The sequence below is a fragment of the Sciurus carolinensis genome, chromosome 9, assembly GCF_902686445.1.
Source record: "Sciurus carolinensis chromosome 9, mSciCar1.2, whole genome shotgun sequence".
Classification (NCBI taxonomy): Eukaryota; Metazoa; Chordata; class Mammalia; order Rodentia; family Sciuridae; genus Sciurus; species Sciurus carolinensis.
In genome coordinates this window covers 65,080,493-65,096,388 of record NC_062221.1, presented here as the reverse complement: position 1 = coordinate 65,096,388, position 15,896 = coordinate 65,080,493, and the positions used below count along the sequence as shown (strand labels likewise).

Below are 15,896 nucleotides of genomic sequence, written 5' to 3'. Positions count from 1 at the left end.
TCTGGTGAGGGCCCACTTCCTAAACAGACAGGTGACTTTTCACTGTAACTTCACATGGCAGAAGGGGAGAGACGTGACTTGGACCTCTTTTAGAAGGACACTAATGCCATGCCAAGGGTTCCATGTCCATGAACTAATCACCTCCAAAGGCTCCACCTCCTAATACTAACAACTGGGGGGTAAGGGTTTCAACATATGAATCTGAGTGGAACACAAACAGTAAGACAACAGCACCATCTGTATGCTCTTCATGTGTTCTTGTCTATATTCTAAGTGGATTGTTTATTCTTTCACTAAATCCTTCAGATGTTCTAAAGGCCTTGGTTACATATGTGATATACTAATATTTTCTCCTAGTCTGTAACTTGCCTTTTTATCTTCTTAACAGGATCAACTGCAGGGAAAAACTGTTCCTCTATCTTTCTTTCTTTCCTTTTTTTTTTTTTTTTGGAGGTACTAGGGATTGAACCCTGGGGTACTTTTTACCACTGAATTAAACCTCCAGTCCTTTTTATTTTTGAGATATGATGTTGCTACCTTGTTGAGGCTAGCCTTGAACTAGAAATCCTCCTGCCTCAGCCTCCCAAGTTTTTGGGATTATTGGCCTGTGCCACTGCACCTGGCTACTATTCCATTTTGATAAAGTCTGACTGATCAACTTTTCCTTTTATGGGTCATGCAGGACTCAGCCTAACCTCAGAACCCATAAATTTTCTTCCATGATTTTTTATAAAAACTGTACAATATTTTGCATTTAATCTATGATCCATTTTGAGTTTATTTTTTATATGTGACTTAGATCAAAGAGTAATTTTTGCCTATGAATTGCCAGTTGCCCTGCATCATGTTTTGAAAGGTGTTATCTTTCCTCCATTGAATCACTTTTGAACTTTTGTCAAAAACCATTTGGTCATATTTGTGTGGGTCTACTTCTGGGTTCTCTGTTCTGTGCTACCTTATTTTTCTTTCTGAAAGTTGTTCTAGAATTCCATTTTTTTTTTTTTTTTTTTTTTTTTTTTTGTGGTGCTGGGGATTGAACCCAGGGCCTTATGCAAGTGAGACAAGCACCCTACCAATTGAGCTATCCCCAACCCAAATTCTATTTCTTTTGCTTTCCATATAATGTTAGAATAATCTTGTTTTTATCTACAAAAAAAAAATATGACTGGGATTTTGATAGAAATTGTGCTAAATCAGTATAATCAGTTGGAGAGAACTGACATCTTCACTTCATTGAAAATGACCCTGAACACTCCATTTATTTAAGTCTTTGACTTCTTTCATCAATGTTGTATAGTTTTAGCAAACTCCGGGTATGTTTCACTTTCTTTATACCTAACTACTTCTCTCTTATTTGCTGTGCTGAGGATTGAAGCCAAGGCTTCGCACATGCAAGGTAAGTGCTGTACCACTGAGCTGCAAACCACAAGCACACGTTGCCCCCCTCCATTTGTTTTGAGTAATCATAAATGGTATTGTTTTAAATTTTGATATCCACATGTTTGTTGCGAGTATATACAAATATAAATGATTTTTGTGTTATCATGTATCCTGTAACCTTACCAAACTCACTTGTTGGTTCTGAGATTTGTTTGCTTTGTGTGTGTGTGTGTGTGTGTGTGTGTGTGTATGTATTCCTTGGGATTTCCTATGTAAATAATTATGTAATGTGCAAACAGAGACAGTTTTATTTCTTCTTTTCTGATCTGTATGACTTTATTTCTTTTCTTGCCTTATTGCCCTGGCTGGAACTTGAGCACTCTGTTGGATAGTGGTGAGAACAAACATGTCCATCTCAGGACAAAGCATTCAGTCTCTCACCATTGTGATCTTAGCTGCAGGTCTATTGTAAATGCTGTTTACTGTATTCAGGGAGTTCCCTTCTATGTCTATTTTTCTGATAGTTTTTATCATAAATGGTTGTTAAGTTTTGCTTTTGCTTCATTAATAGATAGGATCAGGCGATGTTTCTTCTTTAGTTCATTAATTTGATTTTCAAATAATGAACCATTCTTATGTCCCTGGAACAAACACATTTGCTCATAGTTTACAATTCTTTTTACTTTTTATTTATTTATTTATTTATTTTGGTGGGGAGACCAGGGATTGAACTCAGGGGCACTCAACCACTGAGCCACATCCCCAGCCTATTTTGTATTATATTTAGACAGGTTCTCCCTGAGTTGCTTGGTGCGTTGCTTTTGCTGAGTCTGGCTTTGAACTTTAAATTCTCCTGCCTCAGCCTCCTGAGCTGCTGGGATTACAGGTGTGCACCATGGCGCCCAGCTACAATTCTTTTAAAATAATGCTGAATTCTATTTGTTCATATTTTAAGGATTTTTACATCTATATTCATGAGGGCTTGGGGTCTGTAGTCTTCTTCAATCTTTTTATTGGTACTGTGTTTGGTTTTGGAATCAGGATAATACTAGCTGCATAGAATGAGCTGGGTTACTGTTGGGCAGAGGTGAGAGAGTTCGGCTCCCCACCAGGCCTCCACTGTATCTCCCTGGCCAGGAAGGGTTAGAGTGTCCCATTACTGCTTCCTGAGTTTACAGGAAATCATGTCTCATTACTGAGAGTGAAGGAGAAATCCTACCCTCTACAAGACCTCCTCTGACATTCCCCCTCCCTGAAAAACAAACAGAGGTGCCTATTACTGCTGAGTAAGAAGGGCGGTTCTGGTCCCGCCTTAATTTTCTCTGACACTACTCCTGGTTGAGAGTTGGAGTCCCTCACCTGGTGAGATGGAAGTCTAGGTTCCCCCCTGACCTTTGCTAGAGGGAAATGTGAGGCCACAGCTTTTTCTGTGTTTGGCTGGAGTAGAGCCATCACTGTCTAATAGTTTTCTATCTTGTTAGGCTGGTTCCTTGGCTAGAGAAAGCAAGCTTTTGTTGGGTCTTTTTGTGTCTGAGCTCACTGGTGTTTCTGGGATGCCAGCTTCTTCAGCTCCATGTCGGGATATATGAAGTAAAAAGAAAATCTAGAAAATGACTATGTCATTTCTTGGATCCTAAGGTCCCTAGCTGGTCTGCCTTCTTTCCACCCTTTAGAGCCTTTTTATGTTCATTTCATACAACATCCAAGGTTTTTAGCTGTGCTGAGCAGGAGGAATAGAGAAAAAAGTACAACTACTCTTTTTTTCTAGAAATGAAAATTCCATTAGTTTTTTTTATTGTATGTGGTGCTGGGGATCAAATCCATGCCCTTGAGCACACTAAGCACATGCTGTACCTCTGAGTTAAACCCTCAGCCCCTGTGTTAGTTTTAAAATTAATACGAAACTAATAATAATAAGTAGAAGAGGAAGGGGCAAGGTAGAAGCTGGCAATAAGGGAGAAAAGACAGGAGACAGATTTGTTTTTTCTGTCTACTATTCTGTGCCATTGAACTTTGTGCCATGTGCTATAGTACCTATTCTAAATAGTATATTTTTTTAAAAATTCACAAAATGTGCCATTCAGGTCAGGGCTAGGGATGTGACTCAGGAAGCACTGGCAGTATAATTATGGAAAGCCAGGTAATATGTATACAAAGGACTAGTACACTATTTCCACTTTTGTATATGTTTAAGGTCTCCATAAAATAATTTTTCAAAAATGACAGGGAAGATATAGCTCAGTAGTAGAGCTTATGCTTTGCACCCATGAGGTCCTGGGTTCAATTCCCAGCACCACCAGAAAAAGGAAAAAATAAAAATTTACAGGCAAACTTTTTAAACTATTCCCATGCCTGGCTTCACCCTGACCAATTAAGTCAGAATCCCCAGGGGTGAAGCATAGAGATTTTCTTTTCCCCATAGTGCGCTAGGTGAGGCTAACCTGCAAACAGAGGTCAAAACCACCCTTTGGCTCTGTGTGTAGCTCAGTGGTGAAGTGCATGCTTAGCATGCTTGAGGTCCTGGGTTTGAGCCAGAGCACCACAAAAGATTAAAAATAAAATCCAGGCATGGTGGTGCATGCCTATAACCCAGCTTCTCAGAAGGCTGAGGTAGGAGATTACAAGTTCAAGGCCAGCCTGGCCAACTTAGCAAGACCCTGTCTCAAAATAAAACAACAAAAAGGAGTGAGGAGGTAACTCAGTGGTAGAGAACCTGAGCACGTATTGGGCACTGGGTTCAATCCACAACATGGCAAAAATAATTTAAAAAGTAAGCAAACAACAGCAAAAAAAACACCCCACTTCCTTAGAGGGGTAAAACCACTTTTTTTCCTGGGGGGGGGGTGGAAATAAGGAACCTGGGTCCTCTAGAGTCCCACCAGTCTGAGATTTCTGGGTGTTATACTACTGTCAGTGTGCTGCAGTCTTAACTGATATACTAGCTCACCAGGGCCAAGAGGGCCCCAGGGTTCTAGCCCAAAGCCCAAGGGTGAAGACAGTATTTCCCTGTAGGTTCCCCGCTGCTGGACAATCGCTGACAGCTATTAATGGATATGGAGAATAAAAATTCCCAAAATAGTGAAAACTGGGGACAAGAAAAGGAAGTAAAAATGAAGGCCATGCATTGACAGCTCTCATCTCCCAAGACGAGTGTCCTCCAGATGCTGGCTGCAGGCCAAGAGGACGTTTATCATCCTCAAAAGGAAACAGTCTCTCCGAGGCGTTATCTCCTCAGAGCAAAATCCTTTCTGGCACTGTCCACGGACCTTGACCAAAAGGTCCACATTCCTGAGTGTCTAAGCAAAACTGACATATGTTCACTGGATCATCCCTCAAAATAACCTATAGAAACCCAGTCCCTTTCTTTGTTCAGTGGCTCATTTTCCACCAGGAGAGTGGGTCCCTGGGCTCCATTTCAATCCCCTGAATAAAGAGCTGAGAAGAAGCGTGAGGTTTGCATCCTGCCTGGTCTTTTTGTGCTAATAGCTATAGTAGACCAGAAGGCGAGACAGGTTTACATTCAGGACAGTTAGTGTCCTTTTTTGATAATCCCAGAGTTGGGGCCACTAGATTCTGAGAACAAGAGCTTCCTGATTTCTGCCCTAAACCAGAAGCAGAATAAGATGGGTGGAAGAAGTGCCATCTGTTGCCAAGGGCCTAGGGAGGAACCTGCTGATCCTCAGACCCGTGATATCCAAGGACTTTCCTGGCTGCATTTAAGAGGCACCCCCCTAAAACCCCTGCTGACCAGGGCATTATATCAGGCTTCTTTTTAAAATATTTATCTTTTTAGCTCTCTATCTATCCATCCATTCTGGGATTGAACCCAGGGAAGCTTTATCACTGAGCTACATCCCCAGCCCTTTTAATTTTTTATTGAAAGACAGGGTGTCTCAATAAGTTGCTGAGGCTGGTCTCAAACTTGCTTTCCTCCTGTCTCAGCCTCCCAAATAGGGATAAGGGATGTACACCACTGTGCCTGGCTACTGTTCTGGCTTCTTCCCTTTCTTAGCAGTCTATGTTTCTATCCTTTTTATTGCTCCCATCACAAATCAGTAACAATAACCAGTAACCCAGCTTTTTGCAGAGAAAAGTCACTGAGTGAATTTGACAGACTAAAGTTAACAAGATGGAGTTTAGAAGGGACAGACAGTGGCACAAGTGCAGCTTGGGAGAAATGTGGTCTTACAGCAGCATCCACGAAAAAAATTCAATCATGAATCACAAGTGTGACGTGGCTGCCTAAAGAAGACCTGGAGCCCAAGTGGAGAAACCAAGGGAGATGAGCAACGAAAAACATGCAGAGGAATAAGAGAAGGCAAGTGGGTGGGTACTGGGGTGGCATGGTGTCCTGAGAAGCGACTGGCTTTTTCAGTGTGAATACAAAGGCAGACCCAGGAACAAGGTGTGGCATTGACAGGAGAAAGGATTTCCATTTAATATGAAGGACTGTACATTCTGTACATGTCTAAATATGGGAGGCCAGATGTGGTAGGTACTGACCTCCCCATCGCTAGACATATTCAAATGCATGGAAACTTTGTAAGGTCACCTGTGAAGATGCTATCAGATCAGCAGGATTCACCTACGGGACTGTGACCAACCACTATGCCAGCCTCCTTCTGCACCTGGGTCTCCCTGCTAGCCTCCACTAATGTCTTCACTCTGAGGACATTTAATGTATTCTGACTCAGCTCTGACCCTGGCCACCAGCTCCCATGCCCCTCGACCTAACTAAGTTACTTTTCAATCCATCCAGAAAATTCAGAATGTCCCTGTGACAGCTTTTCTCACCCTTCAAATGAACCATAAGCTTAACTTTCCTTTGAGGACAAAAACCTTTGTAAAAGTATTTTAACATCCTTTGGGATTATTTTATCCTCTATACAAAATAATTATCAGAAATCTCTAAAAACAGCCCTTGAGACAGATTTTGACATTTTTTTTATGAATCACTTGCTGAAAAAAAAATTAAAGTTGGATGTGGTGGCATAGGCCTGTAATCCCAGTAACTTGGGAGGCTGAGCCAGAAGGATCACAAGTTCAAAGCCAGCCTCTAAGCAATTTGGCAAGACCCTGTCTCAAAATAAAAAAAATAAAAAGGGCTGGGGTTAAGCACCCCTGGGTTCAATTTCCAGTAAATAAAATAATAATAATAATGCAGAAAATCACCTTCTTTCAAAGGCCCTTCAATGGAACAAGGTTCTGTCCTCTCTCAGATGCAATGGTCCCCTGCTCACAGAGTGACCCCTGGTAGCTGAAGCCCATCTCCAAGCTGAACCTCTGCTCTGCATTTAAGAAAATGCTCCAGGATGGGCTGGCATGTGGCTCAGTGGTGGAGTGCTTGCCTAGCATGCCTGAGGCTCTAGGTTCAATACCCAGCACCAAAAAAAAAAAAAAGCAGAAAGCCTACATACATGTGTTTCTAAAGATACTTAGTGGCATAGAAAATATCAATTTTTCAGCTTGCTAGCTGTTGGGCTTTGAATTTAACCTGATATCCAGTTTCATTTCCCTCAAAAATAACAGAAAGGTATTGCTTATTTTTTCCTTTCTCAGGCTGCAGAAAAGGAAAATGCAGCAGCTGAGTCCACCAAATCCCATGGGAAAAGGCAATTCCAGAAGCTCTCAAAGAAGATTCAGCAGGGAATGGTGGACATGCCCACCGTTCCAGCAATCAGTAGGCCAGGGCAGGAGGATCACTGGAGCCTAGGAGTTCAAGATCACCTAGGGCAACATGTCTCAAAAACAAAAACAAAAACAATCCCTGTACTTATTTAATGCTTCTTTTAAATCACACCAACAGTTCAGTGAAGTCTCTAGACATTTTAGTAAACTGGCTTTATGTGTAAAATTTTTTTAAAAGACAAAAGAAATGGGCCACATGAACATTGTGTGCCTCCAATGCGATGTGCTGAGAAAGGTATACCCTCTTCTGCAGGCTCCTCACTAAACACGCATATCTGAACCTAAACACAAGGAAATATGCAAACACAGACTGATAGTCTTCCAGAGTGTTTAGGTCCTGAACGAAAATGACCAAGGAACTGATCCAGTAGGAAGAGACCAATGAGACATGACACTAAATGCAATATGGGATTCTGGATTATATTCTGGGACCAGAAAAAAAAAAAATCCACCAGTGGGCCCTTTCTGGTAAAATTTGAAAAAGTTCTCTAACTGGGTTAATAGTGTATCAATAGCAATTTCCTGATTTTGATCACTGCACTATGGTTTCTTAAGATATGAACATTTAGGGAAGTTAAGTGAAGGGAATTTGGGAACTTTTATACTATTTTTGCAACTTTTGTATAATTCTAAAGTTACTTCAAAGTAAAAAGCAGTTATGCCAGGAGGCTGAGGCAGGAGGATCTCAGGTTCAAAGCCAGCCTCAGAAAAACTGAGGTGCTAAGCAACTCAGTGAGTCCCTGTCTCTAAATAAAATACAAAATAGGGTTGAGAATGTGGCTCAGTGGTTGAGTGCCTCTGAGTTCAATCCCTGGTACCCCCACTCCCTCAAAATAAAAGCAGTTATGAAAGCTATTCTTTGCCCTGTGAGCCTAGGAAGGGCTGTCCTCTGAGGACACTTCTTGGTTTCCTTTGCTGGGAGCCAGCAAGAATAGAGACATCTTTGAGAGCAGGACTCGTCACCACCAGTATCACCCAGGTGTGGAAAGCGTGACCCTCAAGGTCTCTCCACCCTAACTGCTTACTTTGTTGCATTTTCTCCATTAGAGATGCTTAGAGTCTTTCCTGGGAGCTGTAACAGTGTCCTGGAGAGGCGGGTGGCCAACATGGTGGAAACAAGTGGTAGAATAGTCTGCTTCCTTCTGGAGGTTCTGAAACACAAAAGGCAACTTCAGCATCACCTCATTGCATTCAGCGGTTTAGTCAGGAAAGGCTGTTTTATTTCCAGTTTATTGAAGTCAAACAGGCCTGGGTTATTAGATCCAGGCCCAGCCCTGGTACCAGGCAGCCCCTCCTGCACTTCCCTCTCAAGTTAGAGCCGCATGTGATGGCATGTTAGAAACCAGGGGGTCTGGAAACCTGGACTTTGGCTTTGACTGTGCCACCAACCCACTGGGCATTCCTGGATCAGTTATCACCCACTTGTAACATGAAGAGGTTGAACCAGCTAGTGACCCTCCAATCAGACTGCAGCAACCACCAGTAGACTCAGGGACACATCCCTGACTCAGTGAAGCCTATTCTCTTGTCCAGGTTTCTGACACCTAGCAAAACATTCATCTGTGGTGACTGGGGCACCAGGCTTCACTCCCAATGTGCCCACATGCTTCTGCAGCAGCTTTTGCAGGCCACACCACTCGCCATTTAGCTCAGTTCTCCACCTCGCTCCCCACCCCAGCAAATAGGAGGGTCTGGCTCTGAGTCTAAATTTATCTAAATTCATTATAGCATGGAGTCTGAAGTCATAGACTCTTTATATTAAAACATATGTACACACTGGGAATGGGAGTGCACACCTGTAATCCCAGCTACTGAAATCTGAGGCAAGAGTATCACAAATTTGAGACCAGTCTGGGCAACTTAGCAAGACCCTGTCTCAAAAACAAATAAAAAGGGCTGAGGTGAACCTCAGTAGTAGAGTATGTGCCTGGCATGCACCAGGTCCTAGGTTCAAGCCCCAGCAGTACAGAAAAACAAAACCAAACCCAAATCCCAAAACCCCCAAACCCCCAAACACACACATACACAAACTTCCCCTCTCTTCCATTCAATGTTAAATTGCACTACTGCAACAAAGTCACGTACCATTTGGTGTCACTTTAAGGCTACTTAGCACCTTGACTAGTTGTGCTTTATTAACTGTTGATCAGCAGGAACACTAGTTGCCTTCCTGTTCAGTTTTCCAGTGGTTCCTTCTAACAGAAGGGAAGGAAGGGGAGGCTGGGAGGGAGGTGAACAGGCGACCAGGGCCTGAGGGAGCTGCTGCTCGTCCCCTGGTCAATGAGTTCTAGCCTCTCCTTTGTAGGCCTGGCTGTGGTTTGTTACACTATTCTTACCTGTAATACGGTACTGTCTAGGAGGCAGCTCCTTCCCAGCCCAGCCCAAACCTAAATGATAACCTAGGCCAATAGGTCAGCATATCAATCAGTTCTTTTTCTGTTACCATAATGAAATATCTGATTTATAAATTTATAAATATATAATTTATAAATAAAAGAGATTTATTTTAGCTCCTGGTTCTGGTCCAAGGACAAATATCCACATCTGGTAATGACTTTTTTGCTGGCAGAGTCTCAAGATGGCTCAGGACATCACATGGTAATGGATTGTGTGTGTGTGTGTGTGTGTGTGTGTTTTCTGGTCTTTCTCCCTGTTCCTATAAAGCCACCATGATTTAATCATGGGGATTGCACCCATAGGCCCTACCTTTAAACAGCATAGATGGATTAAATGTCCACCCTATTAATAGCTCACAATGGGGATTAAATTTCAACACATGAACCCTAGGAGACACATTCAGACCATACCAAGCCCTAGTCGTCAGTAATAAGTTAACTAACCTCCACAGCAAGTTCACTGCAGTAGGCAGGTGAAGGTGTTCGATGTGTTTAATCCTTGGGAAAGGAAAACAAGCAGGCGTCTCCTTGGTTTATCTTTCCTGAACTATGCAGTGGACTCTTGCTTGTCCTCCTGCCCCCACTCACCACACTCCGTTCTGAGCACTGCAGCCAGGGGGATATTGGTAATGCCAGGCTGGTTATGTGACTCCCTTGCTTAGAGCCCCCTTCCCATGTCTGCTGCTGCTGGCCTCTATCTCCTTTCCTGATCTTGCTCAGCCTCCCTCCACTTTGCTCACTTCACTGCAGCCCACACTGACCTCAAGTTGATCACCTGTACTGGCTCTCTTTCTAAATGCCTGGGTCTTCTGAGCCTTCTGACTTCCTGCAACTGTTTGAATATGGTTTGTTCCCTTCAAAACTCATGTTGAAACTTTTTTTTTTTTTCATTTGAAACTTGTTTGCCAGTGTTGGGAGATAGAGCCTTTGAGAGGTGATAGGTCATTAAGAGGGATTAACGCCTTTCTCAGTGAGTCTTTTCTTGGAATGGTATTACTGTAAGAATAGGTTGTTATGAAGCAAGTTCACCCCTCATGTTTTTCCTCTTCCACACATGTCTGCTTGGCCTAAACTTTTTCTGCCAGGCTACAAAGGAGCACAAAGTCCTTATCAGAAACTGAGCAAACACCAGTTGTTATGCCCCTGGATTTCCCAGCCTCCAGAACTCTAAGCCAAAATAGATCTTTTCTTCATAAATTACTCAGTCTTGGGTATTTTGTTATAGCAACAGAAAACAGACTAAGACACTCACACACACACTAAAGTACCTACCCATGGAACACACACATGGCTTTCTGCAAGATTACTATTTGCAGCACCTGTCTCAATCTCAAAATTTAGTTTGCTTATTTAACTTTAGCTTCCCCTACAAGATCATAAGCTCAGTGAGGCTAGGAGCCTTGCCCATCTTGCTCACCACTGAATTCTTAGTATCTAGAACAAGCATGGAACCAAGGAGGCACTTGGGAGCCTCTGGGAAGAGATGAACTGAGAGAGCCCCTCCAAGGCACCCTGGGTTAGAAATTTAGCCTGTGAACCAAACTGAAGTTTCCATGATAGGCACCTTGCAGGCAGCAGCAGAATAGAGACTATACTGGTCCTTTGTGGAAGGTCCATGCCCAGGCCCACATTGGCTCTTTTTTCTTTTTTTTTTTTTATGCTGGGGATTGAACCCAGGACCTTCCACACACTAGACAAGTGCTCCACCACTGAGCTACATCTCCACCCTGACCCACTTTTTATATTATTTTGAGACAGAGTCTTGCTAAGTTGCCCAGGCTGGCCTTGAACTCATGATCCTTCTGCCTTGGCTTCCTGAGTATAGGCATTCACCACCACACCTGGCTTGCTCCAATTCTTTACCTAGGTACCATGTACCAAGCAGCTGGTTAATTTAACATATACCTCTCTATCTCCTCCCACCAGAACCAAAAGATAGGGTCACCACCACTGAGTGATGGCAAATGCAGTTTCAAATGCAGTTGTCTATAATTAGAGTCTTTTCCATCCCTTTGGCTCAATGCCTGTGGCAGAAAAAACTTCCATATAACCGCCAGATAGAGGGCTGCTTTCAATTTTGTTTTCCTGAGTCAGCAGTATCTAAAGCGCTAGAGTCAAAATGGTTTAAAGTGCATAAAAACTCAATCCCTTGAGTAACACTATTTGCAAAGTAGTCTATTATATGAGGAATGGTAGAAATTTAGATTTCTTTTCTTTTTTGGCAGGGGGAGTGTGTGTGGGGTGTGTTGGGGGGTACGGAACCCAGGGCCTTGGCACGTGCTGAACACATGCTCCATCATGGAGCTACCATGCCCCAACCTCTTCTTTATCAAATTTCTGAAACTCCTTGCTATTTTCACTCCTGCCATGCTGCTATAGCCACTGTTACACCCAAGGACTCAGCCACCGTTGTCTGTCATCTTAATGCTTTGTGCTGGGCTTCATTCTCAGTGAAAGAATATTAAGTTCTCAAGCTTGAAAAGCTACTGACTTGCCTTTTGGTTCGGGAACAGAATAGAAATGTGGACATGGGTGCAAGGAGAGAGGCAGAGCCCCCAAGGGAGCAGGGGATAATCTCCTTAGCCTTGAAACACAAGTAAGTAGATGCTCCACACAGAGTGGACAAGAGGTTTGGCTCCAAGGACCACATTCATAAGACACTGTCACAGAATAAAATGTTCTTATTAATCTTTCATCTCAGAAAAACTTTTCCAATACTAAGAACTGTCTTCTATCAAGAGCATCCCCCCTTCAAGGTCATGTGTAACCCAAGGAAAACCCAGGATGGGTCCTTCATTCTGCCCCCTTGAACTGAAAAAGAATGCAAATTAGCCTCTGTGGAGGGGGTACCTATGATCCGGCTGCCGGAGGTGGGGGGAGCAACACTATAAGCCCCTCTGAGAAAAGCACATGTGCACTCTTATCTTGGTGCTGGCACACCATGTCACATTCCGACATGACTGTCCGGCAGAAGATAGCTAACTGCTTTCCTGTGAGTCAGTGGCCGGTCTCCCCTAACCAGGACAGACATTCCCAGGACTGACATCCTCAGAAGAGACAGGGCATCTGCAGGAAACAGGGCCAGGGGAGGCAAGCCTTAGGCAGAGAGGAGAAACTGTGCTTGTGGACAGGAAGCCTAGATGGACCCTAGGCACCTTCAAGTGGGAGACAAAGGCCCTGTCCCGTAGAGGAGGGCAAGCTGGGTGTAGGCAGGGAAACACCCTAGGCAGGGACGAGCTTAAGACAGTGAACTTCACTGTCAGATTCCAAAGTCTGACAACTGGCAGCTGCCTCCAGCATGTTCTGCTTGGTTGTTTGGCCAGGTTGGTGTTTTATTTATTTTTTTCATTTTTATTAGTTGCTTTAACCTAATGTTTTAATTAATTAATTAAGTTTTGGTGCTGGGCTAGAGCCCAGGGCCTTGCATAAGCTAAGCATGTGCTCTGCCACTGAACTACACGCCCAGCCCAGCCTAGAGTCGTAAGAGGCAACATCATGAGGCAGCTACATTATGCTTGAACTCAGAACAGTTTGCACCTGTATCTTACAACTGCCCACTTCACCTTTGTTAACTGCCTGGAAACTAGGCATTTGAGTTCTGAGATCCCAAACCCAATAGGTGAATGTTATCTTTTGGCCATTTCCCTTCTGGTTATTTAGTACAGTGTGGCTTAAAAGCTCCAGCTTGGCTCAGCATGCTAATTGCACAGTTAATGAGAGTTTCTTTGAGGTTAAGCAAAAGGGGAACCTGGTAAGTTTAAAGCCATCATTCAAAAAGACACATACTGCCAGGTGTGGTGGCTCCTGCCTACAATCCCAGCCACTCGGGAGGCAGAGGCAGGAGGATCAAAAGTTCAAGACTAGCCTCAGCAATTTAGTGAGACCCTGTCTCAAAATAAAAAATAAAAAGGACTGGAGACACAGCTCAGTGGTAGAGCATCCCTGGTTTTGATCTCTAGTACCACAGAAACAATAACAACAAAACAAACAAAAACCACAGACCATTCCTTTGAGAGATAATCATTCTGGAAGAACAATCCATAAGAATTATATGGAAACATTAAATGATACAGTATTCAGTTTTCTCACCACCACTTGATCATAAAGGCAGAGATGACAACTATATAGTTTATTTCACAGTGACTTCAATAAAAGTCAGATGTTTAACTGTATGGCCCAGTTCTGCAAAGGCACACCTTGATTAGTCCGGAAGACACTCGGGTGGTAGAAGAGATTTGGGTAATGGCCACTTCTTAGGTGAGACAGCACACCGTCTGTCGCAGTGGCCACAGTGGGCATCTGTTCTGCTTGTCTAATCCCCTTCCCCTCAGTTCTGCCCTTCAGCCTCTGGAGCTACAGATGGGCAGTGGAGACTTGCCCTTGACCATGGAGGATGTGGCCATCAAGAGATACCAGACCCAAGCCAGGCTTGGTGACACACACCTGTAATCCCAGTGGCTTGGGAGGCTGAGGCAGGAGAATCTCAAGTTCAAAGCCAGCCTCAGCAAAAGCAAGGCACTAAGAAACTCAGTGAGACCCTGTCTCTAAATAAAATACAAAATAGGACTCGGCATGTGGCTCAAGTGGCCGAGTGCCCCTGAGTTCAATCCCTGGTACCCCCCAAAAGAGATACAAGACTCAAGGTGAACCCAATACTCTGTCCCCTGGCTCTGTGAAAGACGCAAATTAGTCTGTGTGGGTTGGGAATATTTGATCTGGAGGAGACAGCTAGCTACCTCACTAGCCAGAAAGATATGGAGAGAGGCCAGGAGGGAGAGAGGAGGAAAGAGAGAGAGAACAAGTATATAGAAAGAAGTAAAGATGGAGGTGAAGAGAACAAGAAAAAGCACTCTCTAGCAATTAGAGAGATGCAAATCAAAACCACCCTAAGATTTCATCTCACTCTAATCAGAATGGCAATTAACAAGAATAGAAGTAACAATAAATGTCAGCAAGGATGTAGAGGACAAGATACACTCATACATTGCTGGTGGGACTGCAAATTGGTGAAACCATTTTGGGAAGCAGTATGAAGATTCCTCAGAAAACTTGGACTGGAACCACCATTTGACCCACCATATCCCAGTCCTTGGCATATACCCAAAGGACATAAAATCAGCATGCTATGGTGACGCAGTCACATCAATGTTAAGAGCAGCTAAACTCAAAAGAGCTAAGCTATGGAACCAAATTAGGTTCCCTTCAACAGATGAATGCTTAAAGAAAATGTGGTACATATACACAATGGAATATTACTCAGTCATAAAGAAGAATGAAATTATGGCATTTGCTGGTAAATGAATGGAGTTGGAGAATATATACTAAGGGAAATAAGTCAATCTCAAAAAGACAAAGGCTGAATGTTCTCTCTGATATGGGGATGCTAACATAAAATAACAGGAAGGGCTAGGGTTGAGGCTCAGTGGTAGAGTGCTAACCTAGCATGGGTGAGGCACTGGGTTCGATTCTCAACACCACATATAAATAAGTAAGTAAAATAAAGGTCCATCAACAACTAATAAAAATATTAAAAACATAAATAAAATAACAGTAGTGGGGTGGGGTGGGAAGGAAGAATAGAAGTTCAATGGATTAAACAAAGGGGAATGAAAGGAGAGGAGGGTGTATGGGAATAGGAAAGAGTAGAATGACTGGGACATAACTTTCCTATGCTCATATATGAATACATGACCAGTGTAACTCCGTATCATGTACAACCACAAGAATGGGAAGTTATACCTCATGTATGTATAGTGTGTCAAAATACACTCTACTGTCATGTATAACTAAAAAGAAACAATAAAAATTTTTAAAAAAACTATAACCACATCTGCCCTCCTGTCCTCCAGTTCTATAAGGCATGCTCTGTCTTTATTCTCTGTCTTTTAAGCAAGCTCGAAGTTTCTGTTACTTGCAACCAAAACGATATTGGTTAAACTCACTGAAGGTAGGTTCTTCCTGCCAAGCATTATAATTAATTCTTAATCTTGCCCCATATTCTGAGAACACTTCACTGTACAGCTTAAAATGACAAAAGAATGTGGACTTCCCCCACTTCACTTCTTTCCTCTGGCAGAAAGAGTTGCCAGAGCTGTCAAATGTACCACATTCACAACTGAGAGAAAAAGCAGGTACTCCACACCTAGAACCGCGTGCCCACCAAAGTCAAGCGAGGCCAGGCCTCCATTCCCGTTCTGCTCTCGTCACCGTGGTGAGATCGCATACCTCTAAATAGGATTTACCTGCTGCCAATCCCAAATGCTTTCTCTAGCCCGACCCCTCCCGAAACTCCACTTAGGTACACAACTGTCCCCTTGAAGGTTTAATAGGTACCTCAAATTTAACCTGTCCAAACAGAGTTTGTGCTACCACCCTGCAGACCTAGTCCTCTGAATTCTCCTTGACTTCTCTCTTTCTTGCAGTCAGGCTATC

At 43.2% G+C, this 15,896-nt stretch overlaps 1 protein-coding gene across 3 annotated transcripts in view; it reads right to left on the bottom strand.

The window, feature by feature from the left end:
* Window positions 1-15,896, bottom strand: part of Bdh1 (3-hydroxybutyrate dehydrogenase 1) — a 47,303-nt gene that overhangs the window by 22,391 nt on the left and 9,016 nt on the right. For all 3 annotated transcript variants that reach the window (XM_047564480.1, XM_047564481.1, XM_047564483.1), the window contains exon 2: window positions 8,094-8,219. In XM_047564480.1, coding sequence (XP_047420436.1) covers window positions 8,094-8,219 — 126 coding nt within the window. The remainder of the gene's footprint in view (window positions 1-8,093; window positions 8,220-15,896) is intronic.